This window comes from Eschscholzia californica, unplaced genomic scaffold (genome assembly GCF_041429995.1).
Source record: "Eschscholzia californica isolate CP2 unplaced genomic scaffold, dmEscCali1.0.p SCAF_4, whole genome shotgun sequence".
Classification (NCBI taxonomy): domain Eukaryota; kingdom Viridiplantae; phylum Streptophyta; class Magnoliopsida; order Ranunculales; family Papaveraceae; genus Eschscholzia; species Eschscholzia californica.
This window is the reverse complement of record NW_028238461.1, coordinates 18,602,107-18,627,968: the sequence shown is the minus strand read 5'-3', so window position 1 is coordinate 18,627,968 and position 25,862 is coordinate 18,602,107. Positions and strand designations below refer to the sequence as shown.

Here is a 25,862-nt window from a genome sequence, read left to right as displayed (position 1 = left end):
TACATGATTATAACGCTTAGCAGTTACCGATGAATTCGGCGTTTCATTAAAACTAAAAGTTTCTTCGACCTCATCATTCGATAAACTACTTCCTCATAATTTATCGGGCAAGCGGGTGCCGGGCCACGAGCCAAAATTCGACCCCTACTTTCGGACATGGGCACATGGCTAATAGTAGCTCACAACCTAGCCCTAACCTGGCCCGTTGACCCGGCATCATCTCATACACACGCGTGTTAGGAATTGGATTCATACAAGTGATCTCCAGAGGACCAGAGTCGAGAGATAGAGAAAGAGAACCAGAGAGAGAAAGAGAGAAAATGGTGAGGAAAGCAGGAGTAGAGTTTGATGAAGGTCCTCCAGATGATTTCGATCCAGCAAACCCTTACAAGGATCCGGTGGCGATGTTGGAGATGAGGGAACACATAGTGAGAGAGAAATGGATCGATATCGAAACAGCTAAGATATTGAGAGAGAAACTCAAATGGTGTTATCGTGTTGAAGGAATTAATCACCTTCAGAAGTGTAAGCACCTTGTTCAAGAGTATCTTGAATCAACTCGCGGCATCGGTTGGGGTAAAGATCATCGTCCCCCTTGCTTTCATGATCCAAAGGTTGTTGACCCACCATCAGAATAATTTCTTTCTTTGATTTGGGTAAGCTTCCTCAATCTCTTTATATTTCCCCAAAATTTCATACATTTTGATTATTGTTAACCGAATTAGGGTTTTCTTCATCAAACAAATTTGGGTCTTTCTTTGATTCAGTTCCCAAGTTTAGATCTTGTAGTGGGGTTCTTGTTTGAAAAAAAAAAAGTGTTTTTTTAGAATGATCACCCATCTTATGTCTTATTATTTTTAGTGGTAACTCTTCTTTGATCATGAATACAATTGTTATAAGGATTTTAGGGTTTTTGTATGGATACTGCAACCCGCTATAGCCCTAAAGAAAGCAATGTACTAACATGCCCAAGTTTTATCCGCTCTCCCAGGGTTTTGTCTTAAGGGTTCGGTTTTTAATCGGATTCATGACTCGATGATCATAATAAAATAATTGGGTTCCACAATGACCCGTTCACCTAATTTTAGTTAAAGAATTAATTGGAAGATCACTTGAAAATCTATTGACGAATTATAAGTTTGTTTTGCATTAGTCATATAACCCTTTGTTGTGAAATGTGAAGTCATTGTTTGGGTTTGAGGTTGAAACTTAAAGTGAAAACCCTTTTTTAGAGAAGAAAGTGAAAAGCTTAGATTATATTTTTGTTGGTTTATCTTTACTGGATCCGCTTTATGTTTTAAGCAGCTGGAGTTTAGTTCCATACCTTGTCGGGTGTCTATGTTCCACTCAAAATTGTGCTTTCTTGTGTTTTAGTAGAGTATTATTTGGTGGACTTACTCTTTTCTGGACTTTGTCCGAGTTTAGCATTGATAATTCACGGTCATTGACGTTTCTAGATTTATCTCAACTTGACATCGAAAGCTGATCATCTGTTTGTCATCACTCATCAGTATGTGGTACTACTTTCATTGCTGTAGTTATGCTAACTTGTTGTATGCATAACCTTGTTACGCAATGTGCTAGGGGTATGTATACATCTTCAATGAGCAGTCATTTTGGATTCTAGACAAATGCATTTTCTTTTCTTTTCTATTATGTATATATGAACGATTTAGGTGCTATTTTTTTCTCAGTGTAAATTTGAATGGACATGTCTGACTCGTAATCCTCTGAATCAATGGACCCAAATTCAACCCGAATCAGCCATTTAGACGAGCCATGCACCAAATGGCACTTGTTACACAAAAACAAACATTCTGAAATTTTAAACCTGTAAATTCAGTCTTCGAATCATATTAGATTTGACTTAGTGAAAAATCAAACACTACCTTAGTCTTCCAAACTTGTATATTTTAACTATTTAAGTAGAAAATCTGGAAGTTCACTACTCAACTAGTTAATCTAATTGAATTACAAAACACAAATTGGTTAAGGAAAGTTTGAAGGTTTTGGTATGCCTATTTTGAAGGGAGTGACAAAGTGCCTGTCAAGATACTACAATTAGGTGAGATCAAAGTTAAAGATATCAATTGAATTTCTCTTCCTGTCTTCCATATAACTTTTCATGAGAATCGTTTTGCCTTATTTCAAAATATATACCTTAGTTACCCACTTGCGCTTTCGCCTCCTTGCCACCTTGCTAATTATGCTCTTCGTTAGGAGTATACCTCTTCCGATACTTTTGAGGTCTTGGTTGTTTGAACTCTTCTTGTAGACACCTATGTAATCTTAAGGACACAATTATAACCAAACATTTCGTTTTCAATCACAATTATAACCAAACATTTCGTTTTCAATCATTTTTACATACTTAACTAGTTAGCTAAAGCATCATAAAGTTATCAATCTCTTGCAATGTTTGTAATCGTTTGGGAGCTAGAGCAACTTATGTTATCTTCTGTTTTTTTGTAAGGGTCAACTTCTGTTGTACTTGTCCTTTTGTATGCGCAGAATGCTTAACATTTGAACATTTTTTTCTATGTATTTGCTGAGAAAAAATGTTAAATAAGAGAATGTTCGATTATTGATTCAACCCTTGCAGTCTTATTCTAGGTTTTCCAATTTATTCTATCTGTTATGTTTTATAAATAAAACCATGTTGTTTATTAACTCTTATGAAGCCAAGAACATTAGATGAATGAAAGAGAGAGACTTGATAGAGTTCCTCTTTTTGCAGGTATTGGTGAATTGACAAGCAAACATGCATCGAGTGCCGAAGACAGAAACTCAAATAATTGTCAAATGCTATGTAGTAGTGACACTTTGTTCTAATGATTTTTCGAACATTATACTTTGTTTTCTCTGTCTTTCTTTCTGCGTTTCTTCTTTCTTTTTCGAGCAAAAATGCATACTTGTTCTAAATGATTTTGTGGTGGCTGTGGATTGAAAAATTGAACAGCAGTGCTCCAAATGTTGAATAAGTATATTAGATTGAAAGCAGTGTGTTCTGAAAATCATTATATACAAGTACACACATGAAGTTCTCTATTCTTTTGGACATCATTTGTGCACATAGGTTATTGCAGCTGCAGTGTCATGTCCCTTTAAGACTAGGAAGAAAATAACTAATGTTTAACTACCTAAACTCAGGAAAAAACAAAACATATGATGAACCCAAGCCCTCCCATGAATGAAATAGACCTTTCTTGTGTATAAGCACCAAACAAGCAACAGATGTGCTTAGCCCTTTACTGCGAAGGGTTTCAAGCAAAAGGTGTTGCTTGCTGTTTGTCTGGATCTTACATAAAGTAGCCTAATGATAACAATGTTTCGTGTTTAGTTTTTGAATTGAAGATGTTAATAACCTTTAGCCGCTGTTTGTCTGGATCTTACATAAAGTAGCCTAATGATAACAATGTTTCGTGTTTAGTTTTTGAATTGAAGATGTTAATTACCTTTAGCCTTCCAAGTTAACTATGCGGGTTTGATTCCCGCTAGGAAAAGGAGGGAGGAATCGACCCCGGGGTGCCTGGAGTGGCTCGTGTCTGATTAATTAGTTGGTGAGGTCAACTAAGATACCATATGGAGTTGAAATTTTGTGGGTCTGTTTTAATTAATCCAAAATTGATAATTAGTAATCTGACTAATGTATATACTTAAACTCCCATTCAGGCAATACAAGTTATGGACAGGCCCAACTAAGAGATGGTTATCATTCTCAAAACTAGTAATGGGAAATTACCAAATCCAAACATTATTGAGGTCACAATTTGGTGCCGAAGTAGAACTAACCCCTTCTTCTATAATGGTAAACCCTAATTTTGGAGTCTAGAACCTAAAGTGTTCTACAAATTCTCGAGTCCACAACGAGGCCCTAATGCGTTTTAGGGGACCCTGCTGGACTTCCCCATTCTAATGGCAAAGTCCAGCGCGGGGTTCGGACTCTCAATTTTGGGAGCCTTGAATTTTAGAGCTTCTGATCTTTTTTCAACTCCAACGTCGGGCTCCCAAATCTAAATTATATACGTGTATGAAATTTTGATTTCAATTTTCGACTATGAATTATAAGTTTAAAATACAAAATAAAAATTTGATATTATTCTAGAGAAAGAGAGAATTGTAAAATGATTTCAAACAATTAATAATTTCTAAAAGAAAATTTAATTAAAACAAATAAAAAAAATAATACAAATAAATTTGGGTGGATCCTTTTTGGGGGCTGGAGCCCGACAGAGTGGGCCTCCCGGGCTGGGATCAGTGGCGCTGGGCCCCACTATATTGGATTCGCCCTAAGTGACTACAAGTTCAAAACCCTATCTCATAAACCCGACACTACCTACCCATGCCCTGTCTCATAAACCCGACACTACCTACCCATGCCCTGTCTCATAAACCCGACACCTCCTACCCATGCCCTGTCTCATAAACCCTAATTTCACTCAGTAACCCTTCTCACCATAACTCATTAAAATATTCTAATTTTTGTCATCATTCTCTTCAAAATCAATCAAAATGGCTCGTACCCCAAAAAATTCTAACATGACAAAACGAAAGAATAAGGTACTCTGTAAAATATATTCTAATTTTAATAGCTTCTATTAGTTCATTATCTTAAGTACTCCATATGGTTTCCCTTTTTGTCTTGTTTACAGGAAAATGGAGAATCATCTTCAGTACAATCTATGCCTGTCAAAGTATGGCAACCTGGTGTTGATCCATTAGAAGAAGGAGAAGAATTGCAATGTGATCCTTCTGCTTATAATTCACTTCATGGATTTTATCTTGGATGGCCTTCTTTGAGGTTCAATTATAATTTATCATTGATTGTTTCTATTAACTTCTTTCCTCAAAAGTTTAAAACTTTCCTGATTATAACAACATTATGATAATAAAAAAGCTTAAATTTTTTATTGGTTTTTTTTTTTCACAATCAATTCTTGAATTTTCAGCTTTGATATTATAGAGAGAGGTTCAATCCGAGATGATTTTCCCTATACTGTTTTTGGTGTGGCAGGCACTCAGGTTTGATATGTTATTTGAATATCAATTTTTTATAGTTTATTTCTTTGTAGGTGAATTGGATATGAGATCAAATTATGAATTTGGGAATGATTGTTTTGTAGGCTGAGAAAGCTTATTGGAACTCTATAGGAATATTTAAGTTATCGAACATATCAGGCGAAAAGAGAGATTTAGTTCCTGGATTGGCAAATGGGGATGAGGATGGTATGGAGGCTGATGAAAGCAGTAGTGATGAAGATGAGGAGAATGGTGGAAGAAATTCTCCCATTTTGCAAGTAATCTCTTTGTTTCTTATTTGATTTTACTTTGTTTTTAAAAAACACTCGTTTTCCCAAGGGTAGTTCAATTTGATAAATTCGTTATGTACTTGACAGATTATTTTTTCATATTTTTTTCGAATAGATACGAAAGGTTGCGCATGAAGGATGCGTAAATCGGATACGTGCGAACCCAATGAACCCTCATATATGTGCGTCATGGTCGGATACCGGTCACGTTCAAGTTGGCGTTATAATTGTGAACTCTCAAAAACATTTTTTAATTGACATCCATTATCATTTTCTGATCATTAGTATCATTACTATCGCAGTCTCGTGAATCCATGATTTTTGGACGAAATTCTTCAGATGCTAATCATGCTATGTGTTATGAGTTTGAAAAGTTTGAATCTTGTTTGATACTAGTTGTAGAGGTCTTCTCAGACACTGTTACCATATAGGCAGATACTCTACTGCTCTGTGTACAGCGTACTCGATTCACCATACTTTTCTAAGTGGATTTGCGATCCAGTACTCCAAATTTAGCGTACCTAAATGTCTAAATCTTCAGTCTTAAATTAACTCAATTTCTTGGCAAAAGTTCATAAGCTCGACTTTTTGGGTAGTTAAGTACAAGGTTTTTTTTTTTTGTCTTACGGAATAGAATGACTGAGAGTCCGTGTATCTATTATGTGTGCATCATAGAGAGCATATGTCGTATAGGACAATAGTCCAAAACGCATTGCATGGAATATGGCGTACCGAAGAGCTATGCCCCTAGCAAAACCGACACTTGCAATGAATTGTATCGCGTACGAAACCGTACCATGTACAGTAGCGACCGCGTACTAGGTAACATTGGTATTAGAGGCTTTGATTTATGACATAGAGGAAAGACTGGAGAAGTATTTAACAAGAGATTTAAGTGTCTAGAGAATAAAAAGAACAATATATATGACAATTGATTTGTAGCCTGTAGGGCAGTTAGATAACATAAGCTCAATGACAATGTTATCAAACCCTACAATAGTACAAAAACACTGTCACTTAGGACCTTAGGTTGACTTCTGATGTTAACTACTTTTCGAGCATCTACAAGAGTTTGTTTCAGCTAAAAGCCTAGAAGAATACCGAACTTGGATTTGAGTTCTTTCTATTTTTGTTCATTTCTTCTTTCCCTTTCTTAGTTCCTTTTTTTCATTCTTCACATTTTTGTATTATTTGTGGAGCTTTTATCTCTAGTTTAAGCGTCTCTTTTTCCATATTATGATGTATTATATTTATGTGAATACGTGTATAAATAAGATATACTGATATAGAAGAAAAGCTTGGAGTGAATCACGAGTGACACAGTTTTATGCAAAAATTATAAGGTACTTCAAAAATAATCTACTTATGTTTCAGTCTGCTATTGTGCTTTTCACTCAAAATAATTTACTCATGCAGATATGGGATTTCAGCTCCCACATAGAAGCTTTAGAGGGATATGAAGCAGATATAAGCACAAGAGCTTCTACTGTACTTACTCAGACCCCATTGATGAAGTTTGGTGGGCACAAAGACGAAGGATATGCTATAGATTGGAGTCGTTGGGTTCCTGGAAGGCTTGTATCAGGTATAGTATGGGGTTTAGATAACCATTTCATTAAATTTCATTACCTGGTATCTTTAACTTGATAATGCTCAATCAAAATAATCCATAATTACGGGAAACACTCTTCATATTTTAAGGTGATTGCAAAAATTGTATTCATATGTGGGAATATACTGAATCAACATGGAATGTGGCTACTGAACCATTAATTGGACATGCTGGAAGTGTTGAAGATCTTCAAGTATGCAGGCTAAGCTTATGACCATTTTTTTTTTCCTTTTGGGATCTAAGTAATGTCTATTCTGGTTTTATTTACGTAATTGAGTCATTTATTCTTGTTCATACAGTAGAGCCCATTAAAAGAAGAGCCTAACTGGTTTGCTTCTTGTTCCGCGGATGGAACTATTGCTATATGGGATACCCGTGGAGCGAAATCACCAGCAAACTCTCTAAAGGCACATAAGGCAGATGTAAATGTTATCTCATGGAATCGGTATGTTAAAGTCTGTTTTAATTTTCATGTCTCGGTGGTGGATCTAATATTAGTAATCTCACTTTTTCTTGCATGATGATTTGGATAGGCTGAATAGCCATCTGTTGGCGTCTGGAAGCGATGACGGCACATTTTCAGTTCATGATCTTAAAATGCTCCGGGTACTTGTGTTGCCTTTGACTTTATTTCTGCTTTATTCATTGAGTTTTTGTAGATGGATAGTGATTTGCTTAGATTAGATCTTGAATTACGAATCAAATGGGCCCTCACGTACATAACTAGGTTTTAGCAAAAATGGCGGAAAATTGTTCTGATATCTGGTTATCTTTATTACGAGGTTTTCTTATTGTTACATAGGTGTACAATGTTACGTGATCATTGTGTAGCTTCGTATAGATGTTGTAGTTCTTATTCATACTATTCTTGAAAGTTTCAACTTTCGTCGTTGCTCATTATTTCACTATAATTTCTGATCAAGTAGTGAAATTTTCTACTTTTAATCTTCGGATCACATTCCTGATGGTAATTTTGGGTTGAATGCAGGAGGGAGGAGTATATGCACACTCTAACTACCATAAACACCCAATCACCTCCATTGAATGGAGCCCGCATGACTCTTCCGTCCTAGCTGTCTCATCCGCAGACAATCAACTAACGTAAGAATCATATACATATATATATATATATATATATATATATATATATATATATATATATATATATATATAATCAGTAATGTTATGCGTCATACTACTTAACGTGTGGAGAAGGAAATATAGATAAAATATTTTTTGATTGAAAACAAATTTCCTTTGATTGTGATAATCAGGATTTGGAATCTTTCGATGGAGAGAGACGAGGAAGAAGAAGCAGAATTCAGAGCTAGAATGAGAGAGCAAGTGAATGCACCAGAAGATTTACCTGCACAATTGTTCTTTGTTCATCAGGTTATTATTTCCCTTCCCCATTTTTGTATCTTCCTGTGCACATTCAACTCCCAAGTTTCTATCGTCTCTTCTTCGATTAAATTTTTGCAATTTTTTTGGTTAATCCACAACAGGGTCAGAAAGACTTGAAGGAACTACATTGGCACCCTCAAATCCCAGGAATGATAATGTCAACAGCATCAGATGGTTTCAATGTCTTGATACCCTCGAATATGGAAACTGCAGTTCCAGAAGCAGCAGGTGCATAATCTCATTAGACGGACACAAAGCTATTGGGTTTAGAGGAGAGAACCTGGTCATGCTCGTCATGTTAGAGGACTTGATTGGTGTGACCCCGAGCTGGGCGTTGTGGGCTTGTAGGACTCGGGGTCAAACAAAATATGAACAATGTGACTGAAGTTTGTCTTCATGGTTTCTAATAAAAGTTCAGATACTAAAAAGTTACAAAGGGACAATAACTAGAAAGGTCAAAATAATAGAATCTCTCACTCTCTTCTCTCTCTCAATTATCTTTTGCTGCCTCCACTAATAAATCACAGGGATGACATTAAAAGAAGAAGATGATGCTTCAAGTGGGTGGATGAGATAAGTAAGAACTAGTGCCACAAGCATCAACACATAAGCAATTCCTTGATTGATGCCCCAAGACTAGTGGGAGCAGGAGTAGGAGCCAAAGTTTGTTCCTGGGAAAGAGAATGCTGAAAATATGTTTTTATGATGGCCGTAAAATCGCCATCATAAAACCAGGAAAGAAATGAAATAAACAAATCTCCCTCTCTCCTCTCCTTCTCTCTCTAATCTTGAAAATGAAAACTCTGCTTTGAAGACTCCGAAGAGCTGGAGATAGTACACAAATTGAAACCTTATGTTTAAGCAAAAAAAAATTGAAACTCTAGAAAAAATTCTCTGCTTTGAAGATTTGCGAGATTTGATCTTCATGCCAAATGAGAACTAATTTGAAGGAAGAATCATGCCTCCCAACATATTGAAATTGCTCCTTAAATAAATAAATAAAAAAACATATTGAAATTGCAATCTCTTGGTGGATCCATTGGTAGGGGTGTGTTTCATTGTCTTATTGTTTGCAACTGCCATGGGTAGCCTGTAAACTGTAACTTATAGGATCGGGTATAGGCATATCCGTATCTGAATCCGATAAGCTATCCGGTATCCGATATCCGATAATTATCCGACAGATATTGTAATCAATATCCGAATCTGAATGTCGTCTACGTGTCTGGCATTTCGATTCGACCCGTAGGGGCAAAAAAATTCAACTTTTACAAAAATACCCTTATGCGCCAAAATAGAATTAACTCAAAAAATGTAAAAAATATTTGTATAAATCAATGTCTCCATTTCTAAGCAAAATAGGAGACAAAGCACTACATTTCTTTAAAATCTTGAAAAGTTCGAATGAATGAAAGAGCCAGACCGAGCATTTTAGATTTTAAAGACACATTTAATGGATTTGCTTCAGCTGGTGAGTCTATGTCGAGGGAATCTTCTGGTTTTGTACCTGTCGACCTCCAAGGAAGTTGTTTCCTCGGTCTTGATCAAGTCGCTCGAAGGAATAAGGTGTCCCGTTTATTTCATAAGCAAAGTGCTCTCTGGACAAATCTCTATTACCCTATGAGAGAGAGATAAAGAGAGAAGGAAGGTAAAATAGATAATGGTGGCGGTGAAGGAGAAAGGACAGGGAAGGAAATATTTTAGTTGGAGGTTTTTTCACAAATAAAGTGAGTGACGAATTTCTTGGACGAGTGGAAATGAAGAAAGGACAAGGAGGGAAATATTTTGAAACAAAGGGAATAAATGGAAAGAAAAAATTGAATGTGAAATTTGACTAAATTGAATCATGGTTCTGAGGGGCAGATTGGAACGTTGGATAAAAATGGTGACCAAAGCTTACAGTTGGTAATAAATAGGGGCTAAATTGGAATTAACCCGAACAAAAACTAGCTGCAAAAAAAAGAGGAAGAGAGAATCATCCAGCCCCTTTCACTCTGTCCTCTATTGGAAACGGTAAACCCTAGCTCTAGGAGTTCCCTCTTTCAATCTCAGGAATTCTCAGTCGTCTCAAGGTTCTTACCGCAAACTAACTCTGTGAAAGAGGCAGATTTCATCTCTTTGACTTGCTTAGTCGTAGAAAGTTTCTCCGTAAGTTTGTTATACTATCAATTTGATCGATTTATCTTATTCTTCATCACTTGTGTTCAAATTTTGGGTTCTTCAGTTTATTGTTTGTGTTCTCGAACAGGTGGAATTTCATCGTAGCTAATGTAATGAAACCATATTGATCATGAAATGTTTAGGTTTGGTAGAGTGGGTTCAAATGTAGTTTGCTTGAAAGAAGTTCTATTAGATTGAATTGAGGATTAGGAGTGAGAAATTTGATGAACTGTTTTAATCTAGCGAGGAAAACTAATTAGGGTTATGTTTTAGATTTAAATTGAACTTGTTTGGGTGTTTCAAAGTTCAGGGCTTTTCTTGCAATTATATTTTTGTTTTTTACTCTGTAAACTTGTTTGCTGTAGGCATTTGTAGTTGAATGACTATTTTAATATCAAATTGTTTTGTGCAGGAAAAAGAATGCGAAAAGGTTTTGGGGTTTTTCATATTTGAATTTTAACTGGTGATAATCGTCTTAGTTGGGATTAGTGTTGAGAAGTTTTGGTAATAAACTTATGAGTGGGATATACTCTTGATTCATGAGATGCACGAGCAGGGGAAGATTCCTTCTCAGTTCAGGCCAGGTCCTCCGATCCACGCGCCTCCATTTCCACCAGGCCCTCCTCCACCTCCTCCTTACCACCAAGGTTTTCCATCTCCACCCCAGCATGTAAGACAACAATTTCCATCAGCTCCACCACCTAATGTTGGTTGGCATGGGCGCCCTCCTGTATTTGAGCACCGCCCACCAGGCCCGGCTGGCCCAAGCCACCAAGTTGGACCTCAACTTTCTCTACCACTTCAAACTACTCAAGCTCCTGTAGGTGTTAGTGGTGGAAAATCTTTCATGCATCCACGACCATTAATGCATGGAAGTTCGTCAATGGAACCTTCGTATACAAGTTCTATGCACAATGCCAATTACCACTTACCTAGGCCTCCTCTCCCTGGTGCACCTCTTCCTCCGAGGATGTTGCCTCCGCCTCCTTCACAAGGGCAAATGTTGTATAGAAGTCAGTTTCTTCCACCACCACCACAACCTGCCATTAGTGGGCAACCTCTACACCATGGGCAATTTTTGCCTCCACCTCCTTCTTCTGGTTTTGTTCCACCAACTCCTGCTTCATTTGCCCATTCCTCTCTGGATGACGTGCACCCTCCTTCACTTCCACCACCTCCGCCCCCACCTCCACCCTCCTCTCCACCACCACTTCCGTCATTGCCTCCATCTTCTAATGTGAACCTTTTGCGCAATTCAGTGCTTTCTTGTAGTAAGGATGAACTTTCTGTTACTGGGGAAAGTGGTCTTGTTTCTGTTACCGTAGCGGATCCAGCACAAGCGAAAGATGATTTGGTCGTAAATGGTGGTCCACAAAAGGGGGAAGGTGGAACTATCATTGAAATAGAACCCACAAGAAAAGACAAATTCTCTGAAGTAGAAGAATCCTTGTTTATTTCTCCACCTAAGCCAGCTCAACCTGAAATTACTCGTAATATTGAAGTTATGTGCCAGTTCATTGCCAAAAATGGGTCTTGTTTTGAGGAGATGGCTCGCGAAAAAGAACGAGGGAATCCCAAGTTCGCTTTCTTATATGGTGGTGAAGAGGGAAGTGAAGCAGCAAATGCTCATGCTTATTTTCAGTGGATGAAGAGGAAGTGCCAAACCGAAACTAAACAGCATGATGGGTCTGAGCATGTTACTTCATTGCCAAAGCAATCAGAAACTGAGGATTCATCACATTCACATCAATATTCTGACATGGATATGGAAGGTTAGTTAAACCAGTTACATGACATTGCTTGTTTTACTTAAATAGTTTTTCTCTAAATCTTGTCTGTAGGAACTTAGTTACTGACCTTTTTATTATAAGAAGTATGAGTGTATGACTCCAGTCTCAGACAAAATAATATTTTACTTGTACAAGTTATGTTTCCCAAGTTTGCTTCAGCAGGGTATTGGGAATGAAAGGAGCAACCTTCTGCTCTTTGCCACGTTACGCAATTCTGTTTTCACACATAATGTTCACATGGTCCTAAATGCACAAATTCTTCCATTAACACGACACCGAGGCTCAACTAACTCTAAAAGCATGACTTATCCCTTCGAAACTTTCTTATTGTAGTCGGTTATAAGTATATAATGTGTCACATGGTGCTGCAAAGAGTACATTTATTCAATTTTAATTGTATAATTTGATATACTTATCTGGTTCATTAGTGCTTATTTTGAGTTCGTTGAGGGGATCGACTTTATGAAGTAGTCCTCTTCTTTTTCCTAGACAAGGGCTTAAAATGAAGTATCTGTTTTCAAGAAATTGGATGTTGATTAGTTTGCCCTGGAGTAGAACTTCTATTCTCATGTTGTAGATAGTATCTAGCCAGGAACATGTACTCAGTAGTAGACACTAAGGTAACTATTTTCCTCGATTGAATTACTTTTCTTTGGAGTAAAATGGGTACTTTACAAGGAATGTGGATATAGTAGCTTACCGTTTAAGTGATATTATCTTTTTCCATTGGAGCAGAGTCCAGCCTTGGGCAAAACTAAAAACTTTCATCGGCTTTGTTTTTAATTGGGAGGCTTTGATTCTTAATATGTAACATTAGAAGTCATTTCTTCTGACACTAAAATCCTTGTAAATTCGTTTCGTATTAATACAATTCATTTAAAGTTTCAAAAAAAAAAAAGAAAAAGAAAGTAACATTCTGTTTGGCTACCATTTGCGTAAACCCCTCTAACTTCTCATAATTATGCTTAAGTTTTTTTTCCCTTCCTCGGCATGTTGCAGTACAAAATAGTGTATGAATATCGTAACCTTTGAAATATGTATTATGTAATGAGTCTTGGATAATTGATTTCTTGTTTCTAGATGATGTGAACCAGTCTGAAGAAGAAAACAAGACTCGTAATGTAATTGAAGGTTCCAGGGAACATGTTTCTGTGGATTGTGAGGTGAAAGTGCAACAACATGAATATTCTCATGCAGTGGAACATCCAGCTTACAAGGATTCAATATCTACTACTGCATCGGGCGAGGAAGGAAGAGGTTCAAGTTGTTCGTATTTCTTATTTCCTGGCTCATATGTTACATTTCATTTTTCCTGCATAATTCATAACAACTGTAGCTCATTTATTTAGTGTGGTGACACCATTTCTATATTTTCACCGGTAAACAGTGTTTCTGAAGTAATAAAGAAGTCATAATTGGAATTAAACCTTTCTCCTGAGGCACAATAAAGCACATTGAGCGAGATGCCATTCCGATACTAGAGACCCAGGATATGCAAGAAGTCGTGGAAAGGTTCTTCAACGTCTTTAAGCAGAAATCTGCCCTAAAGTTCGAATGAGTATTCAAATGAGAGTTGTCTAGATACTGCAGCATACAAAATTTAGTCATATTTTGATTACTCAAAATTAGTGGAAGTTGAAAGTAGTAGAAAACCACCTGAAATGTAGAATACTGAGATTGTGCTAAAAGACTAAAAAGGAATGACTATAGTTTCAAGAGGTGTAGTTGAATGAAGAGTTTTAAGACCATTCTTATAATTTATAAGTAAGCATTCAAGTATGATATTCTGATGTAGGATTGTTCTCGCTTATCTGACATTCTGGATCCATGCTTAGAAGTTACAATATAGAAATGAGCTACATCAGTAACGATAAATATATATGTTCTGTATCATAAATTTATATATAGAATACCCAACATTGTGAATGTCTGGTATAATCCTCAGTATTGACGCATTTATTTGCCAGATTTCACAATCCGTCCTTCATTGCATGCGTATCTGCGTTTCGGAAACATTTATTGCTTGGCAGAAGCACTGCATTTGTGTTTTTTCTCACTAGACAGTGCGCAAGATTAGATTTTTATGATCTTCATTTTGATTGATAGTTGTTATGTCTTTAAAACTTCCATTATATTTTCTTTTTTGTCTATGCAAGATTAATCTTTTTATGTCACATTTGGCACCAGCATTTTCTGAATGAGCATGTTTAGACCTTTGATGAGATTATATATTCTTAGTTTTTTACAACCATGCATCAACTTTTGTGTAGGAGTTTCTTATGTAACAAATTCAGAAGTTATTGTATTACATCAAACTGTTACTTTGTCAATATTGATTACTCTAACATGATTGAACTCTCCCAGAAAATTATCAATCTATGCGCGAGAGATCACCAGGCAGAGATTATATCCCATCCAGGGATTCAACTGGAGCTATTGAGTGCAATATAAGCAGCGACGGGGAGAAATCTATGATTCCTCTCAGTAAAGATTCAAGTATGACAAAGGTCTCAGCTGCTGATGTATCTGTCTGTTCTGAGGACGTTTCAGGATCACTTATGAAATGTGCAAGCCCATTCAAACTGTTGCAAGATTATGCCTCCGATGACGATGTCGCGGATGATGATAGGTTGCCTTTTGAGGATGTTAGTCCTATTAGGGCCTTAACATCCGTCGTAGTAGGTAACAAAAGCTCTCAGGAAGATGCAACGACTAGTCAGGATGTAGATGTAGATGTAGGCACTGAGAATGTTCTTGTGACAGAAGAGCTAGATTTCTATCAAGAGTCACACGAAGTGGTGGAGGTCAGAGAAGTGGTTTCTGAATCAGTAGAAGCAGCTAGTGAGCTACAAAATAAGACTCAGGGAAAACAAACATCTGGTGATCGAGAGTGCAAAGATCTCCAAGGTGATGTTAACATTGATCCTCAAAGTAATAAGTCTGAGAATGATAGGTTGAAGCAGGGTTCAAGTGCATCAAGAGTTGACGAGTTTGGGAGATTAGTTAGAGAAGAAGCAAGTGACAGTGACTCAGATAGGGGGCACTATACGGGGAGACGCTCAAGAAGAGACAGGAGCAGGAGCAAAAGTCGATCTCCTCACCGTAGGCGGAGAAGAAAAAGTCGCAGCCCTAGGAGGAGAAAAGAGAAGAGAAATCGGTCTCGCAGGTATGCTTTACTTGTGGATTGGATTATATGTTTACCTTGCTAGTCTCTAATAATTTATTTTGCTTGTAAGCATAAAAAGAAGTCTTTACTTATTGGGTTGAGGAAATACAATGGGTCGTTTTCTTAGAATACTTGATCATGTTTCAGCCGGACTCCCGAGAGACAAAGAAGGAGAAGCAATTCTCCACCGTTTAGGCGCACAAGTGAGAATACACGTGACAAGATGAGGCAAGATAGGGGTCATATTCCAGATTGCTTCGATTTCCTTCGAGGAAGATGTTACCGTGGAACATCTTGTCGGTTTATACATCGTGGTTCAACGAACGGAGATGAAAGTCGCAACAGGAGCAGACACCAACAGGGTGTGGAAGCTCCTCAAGATTCGAGAAAAGTTGATCTACATGGAGATTCTCATCTTTCAGTGCAGAAAGATGAGGATGAATATCATTCCTCTTCAAAGGTGGGAGTCAAGAGGCAAGAGATGTACCCGGAGTTGCTTTCAAGCAGTACTAATTTGCAAAGAGATGGAGAAACAAATTCAGATTCTGCAATGGATGGAGTTCAGCCATTTATGTCAAGTGAAGCTGGTCAACAACCATCTGCTCGTGTGTGTAAAGAAGACCATCAGTCTGACTCTAAGGAGGCCGTTGTTGGTCAGCAAGTTTCGCGACAAGAATCCGTAGTGCAACCTAACAAGATTGAGTTTTCCGATACGGCAACCTTTGCTCAGTCCATTTCTCAACCTTCACTTGTTCCTCCGACCCAGCTATATCCAGTATCTACTTCAGTGAGCCAGATAGAGGGCCATCCGGTCAACTCGAGCAACCCTCCCTCACTCAAGAGTGGTGAACCTCAATCTCTTGGTCCAAAAGATTTGAAGCCGTCCATTTTTTCATCATTAGCTTCCAACTTTCAGGCTTCCCAGCTACCTCTCTCGCTTCCTTTTCCTCAAGGATCAAACACAGAAAAGCCTATGCCGATTCCACCTCCTGTTGCTGCTAAAAATATCCATGATCAATCGGGCCTAGAAGAGAGGTTTATTCCATATCAGGCTCCATTTCAGGACCAACAATCTCAATCTTCAGCTCCATCAAAACTCACCTGGACCTCCTTGCCTCCACCACCATCATATATAAGTGAGGGAACTACAAATTCTACCTTTCACAACCCCACTTCTCATCCACAATCTCAACAGAATTCCATGCCTCTAAAAAACGAGTTTCCTCAGCACGTCATTCAGGAAAAATCTCATTATCAGGCTGCTGAATTTCAAAATCGGGCCTTCCCTCCGCCTGTGGACAGCATGCAAAATCAAGTACGATATGGAGGCTATCAGTTTCATCCTGGTCCTCAGCCAGATTTGCTTCTCCAACCTCATTTTCGAGAATACCTTTCCCATATTCAGGGAAATCAGAGGTTTGCTTCGCACTCTCAGGATTTCACAACTTCTACTTCTCTTGCACAAGGTGGCATGCATCCTATGCCTGTTTCCTTTCCTAGGGAATTATCCACGAAGAACATCCCTTCTTTCCCAGATGACAGTCTTCTTTCCAGGTCTTTCTCCAGGGAAAACTATGGTAGTCATTCTACCGGAAATCTCTCTTACATGCACCCACAACATTTATCCTATAGCGGTCAACAGTCTGCTGCAGATGGGTTTCCTTCACATTTAGTTACCACTACAAATGTTGATCCATCTATGTCAAGGTATCCGTCAAGTTTGCTTGATAACAGTAAGGTGTCTCAGTTATCTGATGTTGGAGGATCTAAAGTGGCAGGTTCGTTTCATCACAATCCATTTGCATCTACTTTTGAACAAACACCCACTGATGGCAGATTCACATCAGTCTTGAGGCCAGAGATGGACCCAATGTACAAAACAAAATTCGATATGTTAGGTTCGTCAGGAAGTGGACAAGGTACTGGTGGTTTTGAATCAAGTCTGAAAGATTTACCACTAGACTCTAGTAGATCTGGGGGCTTAGATTCAAAGTCGAAGTTTCAGAAAAGATCAGTAGGAGGGGACCAATATGATCCGCTGTTTGACAGTATCGAGTCATCTTCAAGCAGGAAGTTTGGTAATATTGAAGAACAAGATTCTAAAAGTGGAGTTAGCAAACCTGGCAGTACTCGAGCTGTTGAGGCTAAAGCTGATGCAACCATGTCCGAGGAAGAAGATGAATTTGGGGAGACAGCAATAGATGCAGAAGTTGGTGCCGTTGAGAACGATAGTCCTCAACCTGGGGAAGGAGGAAACTGGAGCCCAGAAAATCCAGTTGATCTTGGGAATCCTGCAAGTGGAGATGAAGCTGATCAAGTTCAAACTTCAGGGAAGGGAAAGAAGAGCAAGGATTCCCGATCAATGAAGCTTTTAAGGATTTCTCTTGCATCTTTTGTGAAAGAGGTTCTAAAGCCATCATGGCGACAGGGTAACATGAGCAAGGAAGCATTCAAGACCATTGTCAAGAAAACTGTTGATAAGGTAACTGGAGCTATGAAGAAACACCATATTCCAAAATCACAGGCGAAAATAGATCAATATGTTGAATCTTCACAACGAAAACTGACAAAGCTTGTGATGGTACGTCTCTCTCTTCGAACTTTACAAAAGAAGCACAATTTATCTAACCAATATGTTTTTCCTTCACTTATTCCTAAAAACCCGTCTTCCAAAACATTTGGTCTCCAGGGTTACGTGGACAAGTATGTCAAAGTCTAAAGGCAACAAACACATGCTGTACTTCCTATGTTCCTATGCTGTTACCTTTTGATATGTCCCATTGTTCGTGCATTTGTTTCATGGGGCCTTGTAGAACAGATCTTGTGGGTGCAAAGTTATATTAGCGAAAGTGGAGTAAAGTTTCCATGAAGAAGAAATTACCGATGCTTGTGTTACTCTAAAATTTTCGCACAGACCAGCTTTTGAGCGGATAAACATGGAGGAAGATCAATTAGGAAAGCCTCAGGGAATGATACGAGGAGGGAGGTAGCTAGCGAACAAGTATGTAGTCCAATATCTTTTGAGAACTTGTTCATCTCCTTATCCATGAAATGTAATTTTTGGTTGTAAAATATTTCATTTCATAATTCTAAGTAGTGGCTAGTTTAGTTATTATTGTTTATAACTTTTAACATTTTCAGAAGAAATCCACTGCAAATATTGGTTCTTGGTCTACTTTTTTTGTTTTTTGTTGTCGTTACTTTTCCTCTAGTTAGATTGTGGCATGGTTGGTATTGAATATAATTCATATGTCTATTTGAATTCGACCCTGTTATATCTTTCATGTGAAATTCCGTATCTTTTAGGAAGTGAAAACAGAACCAGACAATGTTTTATTTGATGTGTGACTTTTCTGCAATTTTTATAACGGATAGCGTTCGCGCGTGAAGTCGGACATTGAAAAACTATCTAAATCATTTTAAATTTTGTGGAGCAATAAAGTACTGAAAATAATAGAGCTCGATCAACTTCACAGTTCTGAAAAAATAACAAAAACTTCCCAGTTCAACCCTACTTTACTGTGCTTTGTAACGAACTTCGAGGTTAAAATTTAAAAATAGTCTAACCGATTTTTGTGAGAACAAGGTTCAAACATCCCCTCTTGGTTCTTAATAGCGTCTTTGAATCCATTGAAAACATCGTTTTAGTTGTTTCCCGTACCGTCTCTGGTCGTGAATGAAAATTACTCAAGGATGAACGGTTTTAGGAATCCCACCCGAGCGAGAGAGGGGACAAAGTTTAATGAGAGAGAAAGTAGAAAAGGGCAAAATGGATCAAAAATGTAATCAATAACAGATTCTAAAAGTTAATTAGGGGCGTAAAATGGGAGTGGTCACAATATGAAGTCCAAAAAGATTAGATTATCAAAATATGGGTACCAAACAGTAATTTACCCATAGAGAAGAGTGACAGAGAGATAAAGACATTCACCAAGTACAAAAACCTAGCCCAGATTCCCACGGCTAAATTTTAGGAGTTCGTATTTTTGTCCGCGAAAAGTTAAACGGGCAGTCCTAAAAGCAGGTACTACTCTAATTCTCTAAACCCTAATCTTCTTTTGAATTCATCTACGTCAGAATTCTCATATCTATTTCATTCTATACATGTTTCTCAGATTCGTTATGATGCCAATCTAGGTCAACTAATAGTCTAGTACAGAACTTTTCTTTTCACATTTCATGATTTCATTAAATCGAAGTTTACTTAATGTGTCTTTTTAGTGCAAATTGATCAATTCGAGTTTCTGATGATTCATCTTCTGAAAAAGTCTGCTCTTTTTGACATTTTGATATCTTGTGTGCTTCTTAGTTGAAAATTAGGGTTTTCCCCTATTTTAAAATATGTTAATCTGATAGCTGCGTGGAAATTTCCAATTGATCAATTCGAAGTTTCTGATGATCCATCGTCTGAAAAAGTCTGCTCTTTTTGACATTTTGATATCTTGTGGTTGAAAATTAGGGTTTTCCCCTATTTTAAAATATGTCAATCCGATAGCTGTGGAAATATCCAATTGAAGTATATATGGTTCAGTGGTGTATGCTTGAATTAGTTGCAATTACTGTAAGGCCTGCATTTTTCCCGTGATGTCACTAGGCAACTACCCTGACTTGCCCTATCGGAATTTTACAGATTCCCAGAACTTTCAGAGGGTAACGCCTGTTGATACATAATTTACTAATAACTTGTATTGGTTGATATTTATTCTATTTCAGTCAGTGAGGAGCTTCGCAAGAGAAATTAAGTTTTCAGCATTTACGCATGCACATCTTCACAAACAACATAAATGCATACCTCTAACTATGCCTTGACGGGGGAAGGGGGTTGAGGCTTCTGTCTCGGACTAATCTCTAGGAGAGAAAGAATAAAACTTTAGATTTTGTGATGAAAACTGAGACATAGGCATTAATTGGTGGCATTGGTTGTTTTTTATTTTTTTATTAGATTAGTTTTATTATTATGACTTGAAGTCCAGGAGGTGTAGAATCGGCTGTTTGTTGTTTGAGCCACTTGTTTGCTTCTACTTGAGTTCACTTTCTCGCGTTACTAATTAACGTTAGTCCTTTATAATTCGTGAAGTCCTAATACTGTATGTCACTTGTTGTGGAAGAACATGTGTTTCTTAACTTTTAACGCTAAGTGTCATAGTTTTATGAGTCGAGGTTACCCCTCGTTAAACTGCCTTCATGCTAAAACTTTTTTGAGACCTCCCACCACTGTAGCTTCCTTAATGAGAAAGATTAATATATCATTTCAAGTGATTTGGATTTTTATGTCTAACGTGAATGTGATTTTGCAGGTCATTCAATAAAGTGTAGAAGTTAACGAATAGAATAGGAAGGGATTTCGAGTCTTTTGCATTAGGAATAAGTATTGGTTGAGATATATAAGAGATTGTTTGGATGGGACCAATTGAGAAAGAGGATTCAAATGAATCTGAGATTTCCTTAAATAAGAATGTGAAGATTTACAAGAGAAAATCTCGTGATAATTCATCTCAAACTGTTGAAAACATTTCAGAGAAACAGAAGAAAATGCGAGATGATTATTTAGAAAGGCCTGTAGTTAAAGAAAACGTAGAGACTGCAGAAGAAACAATAGACAAGCATGCTGAAGTGAGTGAGAGGAAAAAGAAGAGGAAGTGCAAGAGCTCTAACCTTGAAATGAATGAAAACGTTTCAGAAAAGCAAAAGGAAATGCAGGAGGATTTCATAGAAGGGCCTCCAGTCAAAGAAAACGTAGAGAATACAGGAGGAACAACAGATGACCATGGTGAAGTGAGTGAAAGGAAAATAAAAAGGAAGAGCAAGAGGTCTAACTTGCTCAAAAATAATGATTTGGAACAAAATCTGGTGGAAGAGAGTACGAATAAGCTTGCAAGAAAAAATTCCAGTACTTTGAGGCAAAATACGAAAGCTACCTCAGAGGTCATGGATAAACCAAATCAGATTGAGGTTGATGCAACTCCTTGTGAGAATGCAGACCAAACTCTTGAACGGAACGCGAGAGAGAAAACATTTGAAAGCGAGAAGAAGAAGAAAAAAATGAAGTTTAGTGAGTCTAATGACCACGATTCAGATGGAAGGAGGAAGAGTCAGGAAGTATTACCCTGTGACTATGTGGTTGAAGTGGACAAGATAGGTATTTCAAAAAGTGAAACTGATTCTATGATAAAGAATGACTCATTGGCAACTTCACTCTCAGTCGAGGAGAGTGCTCCTATGAAACACCCGAGGAAGAAGAAAAAGTTATTTGATTCCCCGAGTAATCATTTGTCGCCAAACAAGGATGCAGTACCTAATTCTTCATTGAATGTTCAACAAAATTGTTCACAAGAAGATGATATGCTCGCACTAGTGGAAAGTAAGGAGAGAGTGAAAGCAAGCAATTTGAGTTGTGACAGCAATCTAAATTGGGATGGAATAGTTACTACGGAGAATGATTTTGGTAAAACAAAGAGCGCAAAGGTAGATAACCTGAAGGAGCCTGTTAAGGGAGATGTGTATCTCGCAGAAAATGATAATGGCCGCCGCACCTCACCGCGCGCTGTTGAAAATGTCGGCACAGGTGAATCTTCTACTCATTTTTCTAATAAGAAACCCAGACCAAGGAGACGAAATAGAGTAAAGGGCAAACATTCTCTTGACGAAAGTAAAACTTCTACATCTCCGGTTTACAATAGTCCCAAGCAGCCAGAACATGTAACGGAGAATACTTCAAGTGAATGTGAGAAGGAAGAAACAATTTCTCTTTCGCTAACTAAGAGAAACATAAAAGATGATCTTATTGAGAAAGACGTTAGCCCTGTGAAGATCTCAACTGCAGAAGGATGCAACTCTTTGATAGTAGCTACTGAAGAATTTCCCTTTAAGAAGAAGTATGCTAACCTGGCATCTGCATCAAGCAGGTGGAGGAGGAGATATATTAGAGGGATTGCTAACCGTACTGCCTATGGAGATGTAGCTTATGAAGTTCCATCTGTCCATCCTACCAAGCAGCTACAATCTGGAGATCTTGAAGCGAATGCCTTTCATGTCTGTGAGGAAAACCTAAAGTTATCTTCAAATGTATGTCAGATGGAGGCAAAAACTTCACAAAACGAGGATGCTCCAGGGGATGCTGTCGTACTAGAGATACCCAACAACCAGGATAACCTAGGCAGAACTTTACATGCTTCACCAATAGGAGCATCTATTACTTGTAAGAGGAAAAAGCTTCTTGTCCTTGATCTGAATGGACTGCTTGCCGACATTGTTTCTGATCCTCCTCCTGGATATACACCAGATACGTACATTTCAGTAAAAGCACGTAAGGATATTGGAATGGATATTGGAACTCTTGAATTTTCAGTGATTTTGTCATATTGTTTAAATTCCCTGGTATCTAACTAGTTCTGTTTATCTTTTCAGTTTTTAAGAGGCCTTTCTGTGACGACTTCTTAAAGTTCTGTTTTGCGAACTTTAATGTGGGTGTCTGGTCATCGAGAACGAAGTATTCTTCCTACCCACTTCTTTCATAGTGTCTTTGCCTTTTCCTTTGTTTTCCTAATTCGAACTATTTTTTTTTAATCTCTTTTATTTCTTGTTTTCTTCATCGTTGGTTGGCGCGTTGTTTTCATGCTACTCTTTCTTCTCAAACCAGTTTTTATATTGGGGCTCATAACCTTTCTTTTGGTTCGACTCTTTGAAGGAGAAACGTGACCAGCGTGCTTGACTTTATCATGGGAGATATGAAACAGCATCTGTTATTTTCTTGGGTAACGTTATTTATTTGGCCTCATTTCCTTCGGTAGTATTCATATAGTATTTCTTATAGTATACATGTATTGCTGGTATTGGACTTCGAATATCATATGGATGTTCAGCCCGTAGGATCAGTCTATAACTCTTGTTCTGCACTTAACTCTTGTTGTCAATAACATTCTTTGACCATATTTAGTTGTTCTGCATCTTTCTTGATTCTATGCTCCTTTAACTCAAATACGGGTTAGCAGAAGTATCACCATCATCTCGATTGAGTGTTTTATTTGCTTCAAGTTTAATTAATTTGGTCCTTCTCCAAGGCCAAGTTATTGGGTTTTAGACAAGTCATTTTTCACCAAAAATCAAACAAGTTCGACACGCGTATATCATTAGTATATTACTGGACGCTTGTCGCTCCTCGAAGATTAGCATGTCTGGTACTGGAACTACTCTGTGTCAGATTCTCGTCTTCCAGAACTACTACTTTTATATTCGTTCAGTCTAAACAAGGTCCTTTTTCTTTGTTTCTTCCTTCCCTTTCGAGTCGACCCATATATAAAATGTGTTTGTTTGAATATTGGTCTCTCTTTTTGCATATCTCGTCATGTATCTGTTGTTATAGTGAAAACAAAAATTATTCACTGGAAGATATGTTTCTTGTTGGAATTGAATAAGGGGATAGTTGGGAATTGAGGTACCCGTGCGGTTGTAATTATTTCCAAATTTGTTTTTTTATTTATGTATGACGATATGATATAATTGCAATGGAAGTCTTTTAGAATTGAGTCCATGGATATAGTCAGCTTAACTCTTGATGTTACTTTTATTTCTTTTTCACTAACCGACTTTTCTTATGATCTTATCAACAGCACCAGTCACATTGCACCGATACAGGATTCAACACTTTAGAGAACAGTCAAAAGCCTTTGGTTTTAAAGGAACTGAGTAAACTATGGAATAAGCAGGAGGATAGTCTTCCATGGGAAAAGGGCGAGTATAATGAATCAAACACTTTATTATTGGACGATTCCCCCTACAAAGCTCTACGGAATCCTGTAAGTGACATCACTTGCTCTCTCGCTCTCTCCCTCTCTCTGTCACCATCATCATCATCATGGGCGGTGTTACATATTAATTTTTGTATGTATTTCTCATCTCTCACTCTTCATTTGCTTTTGTAGCCACACACTGCCATCTTCCCACCTCCATACGAATATAAGAACAAGGATGATAATTCATTAGGTGAGACTTGTTTCAATGCTAAATTTATTTTTTTAGGAATTAAACTGAGTTTTGCAAAATTGGACTTCCACTATGGTCTTCCAAGTGAGTAACTGTACTCATGGAATATGAATGAAAATTTAAGTTGTTCTTACTCGTTTTTTTGCACACAGGTCCAGGAGGAGATCTTCGGGTGTATCTAGAAGGTTTACTTGAGGCCGAAAATGTTCAAAATTATGTCGAGAAACATCCCTTTGGTCAACGTGCAATTACTAGCAAGAGCGCCTCTTGGTCCTTCTACCTTCGAATTATCGGTAAGTATAAAACGAGAATGAGAGGTAATAACAACAATTCGTCGAATCAGTATTGGATGAGAACTGCACGATGAAGCTATATCTGCCTTGGAAATAATTGTCATTCAAAATGAAGTGATCCAGAGACAAAATTCTGGGCATGAAGTATTAAAGGCGAATCAAAACCTTATCAATACTCGATCGAGTTAGATCGTTTGGGTTTCAGTGTAGGAAATGACTTAACTATAGCAGATAGAGCTATATGGGTTTAATTGTCATAGACATTCAGAAGTGAACAAGTTATTCTATTTTCAATTGGCATCAAGGTGAAGACGGTTTTAGAAGACCAAATGTTGCAGAGGCAATTGTTGGTTTGAAGTTGTATCATAATTTTGTAGTGTTCAGATGGATCATTTCATCTGCTTAAACTCATAATGTGTTCTAATGTTGTTCGAGTTACTTAGATGAAGCGAGTTGTATCCATTTTATCACTTCTTTTTCGTACTTCCATTGTTTTTAGTTTGTTATTTTTAGTATTATTGAAGTTAACCATTTACAAGATATGATTCTTTTGCTAATTTAAATAAGAACTGTTCATCGTTCTCTTTTTTACAATTGATTATTATAAGATGATGGGCTGTCTATGTTTTAATTTTTTAACTCCGCATGATTGGACTTTACATGAAAATTTACTAGAAAAGTTAGGTTGAAGTCGGAATTTGATAAAAATTGGGCTGTCTATGTTTTAATTTTTTTTTTTTTGTTGAAAAGTGGAGTTTCATTTTTGGGTTCTCTATTTTGTTGTCACCGTGGACGTGGCGAACACTAGCTTCTCTATTTCTAGTTCTCTTTTGCTTTGCAATCTAGTAGGAGTTAGGGGTGGGAATCGGGCGGGCTCGGTCGGGCTCGGGCTACCAAGCGCCGGGCTCGGGCGGATCGGGCTCGGATAAGCCGAGCCCGAGGTAATGAGCCGGGCGGATCGGGCCGGGCGAATCTAAGACATGAAGTGTCCAAAGCCCGTCCGAGCCCGACTACCCGAACGGGTTCCAACGGGCTCGGGTCGGGCGGGCTCGGGTTTATTGAATTATTAAAAAAATAAAAATAAACAATAATTTAAAAAAAAAAAATTAATTTAATAAAAAAACAATAATTAAATAAAATACCAAC

At 37.6% G+C, this 25,862-nt stretch overlaps 3 protein-coding genes and 2 pseudogenes across 8 annotated transcripts; 4 read left to right on the top strand and 1 right to left on the bottom strand.

Moving 5' to 3' along the window:
- The first annotated feature begins 213 nt into the window (after positions 1-213).
- LOC147543404 (NADH dehydrogenase [ubiquinone] 1 beta subcomplex subunit 10-B-like) lies at positions 214-3,000 on the top strand. 2 transcript variants are annotated; one of them, XM_086672830.1, is made up of 2 exons: positions 214-656; positions 2,738-3,000. In XM_086672830.1, the coding sequence occupies exon 1, from the start codon at positions 321-323 to the stop codon at positions 636-638; it is 318 nt and encodes a 105-aa protein (XP_086528956.1). In that variant the 5' UTR covers positions 214-320; the 3' UTR covers positions 639-656; positions 2,738-3,000. The 2 variants fall into 2 exon arrangements, 1 of the variants encoding a protein (XP_086528956.1); XR_015239628.1 differs by having other exon boundaries at positions 269-1,586.
- Positions 3,001-4,454: 1,454 nt separating this feature from the next.
- Positions 4,455-8,818, top strand: LOC147543403 (protein HEAT STRESS TOLERANT DWD 1-like; annotated as a pseudogene). The gene is made up of 12 exons (XR_015239627.1): positions 4,455-4,560; positions 4,653-4,801; positions 4,950-5,022; positions 5,124-5,297; positions 5,425-5,523; positions 6,726-6,894; positions 7,011-7,114; positions 7,221-7,366; positions 7,455-7,527; positions 7,910-8,022; positions 8,196-8,313; positions 8,427-8,818. The product of XR_015239627.1 is annotated as a protein HEAT STRESS TOLERANT DWD 1-like (transcript).
- A 20-nt stretch (positions 8,819-8,838) lies between these two features.
- Positions 8,839-9,408, bottom strand: LOC147543402 (arabinogalactan protein 16-like; annotated as a pseudogene).
- A 666-nt stretch (positions 9,409-10,074) lies between these two features.
- On the top strand, positions 10,075-18,616 carry LOC147543401 (uncharacterized). Its single transcript, XM_086672827.1, has 6 exons — positions 10,075-10,473; positions 10,898-12,257; positions 13,356-13,532; positions 14,640-15,441; positions 15,589-18,022; positions 18,131-18,616. The coding sequence occupies exons 2-6, from the start codon at positions 11,030-11,032 to the stop codon at positions 18,158-18,160; spliced, it is 4,671 nt and encodes a 1,556-aa protein (XP_086528953.1). The 5' UTR covers positions 10,075-10,473; positions 10,898-11,029; the 3' UTR covers positions 18,161-18,616.
- A 482-nt stretch (positions 18,617-19,098) lies between these two features.
- Positions 19,099-25,305, top strand: LOC147543400 (uncharacterized). Of its 4 annotated transcripts, none has more exons than XM_086672826.1 (8): positions 19,388-19,993; positions 20,036-20,091; positions 20,739-22,747; positions 22,849-22,930; positions 23,129-23,195; positions 24,051-24,236; positions 24,363-24,423; positions 24,576-25,305. In XM_086672826.1, the coding sequence occupies exons 3-8, from the start codon at positions 20,842-20,844 to the stop codon at positions 24,788-24,790; spliced, it is 2,517 nt and encodes an 838-aa protein (XP_086528952.1). In that variant the 5' UTR covers positions 19,388-19,993; positions 20,036-20,091; positions 20,739-20,841; the 3' UTR covers positions 24,791-25,305. The 4 variants fall into 4 exon arrangements, with proteins under 4 accessions (XP_086528949.1, XP_086528952.1, XP_086528950.1 ...); XM_086672824.1 differs by having other exon boundaries at positions 19,389-19,801; positions 19,937-20,091; XM_086672825.1 differs by having other exon boundaries at positions 19,491-19,762; positions 19,901-20,091.
- Positions 25,306-25,862: the final 557 nt, after the last annotated feature.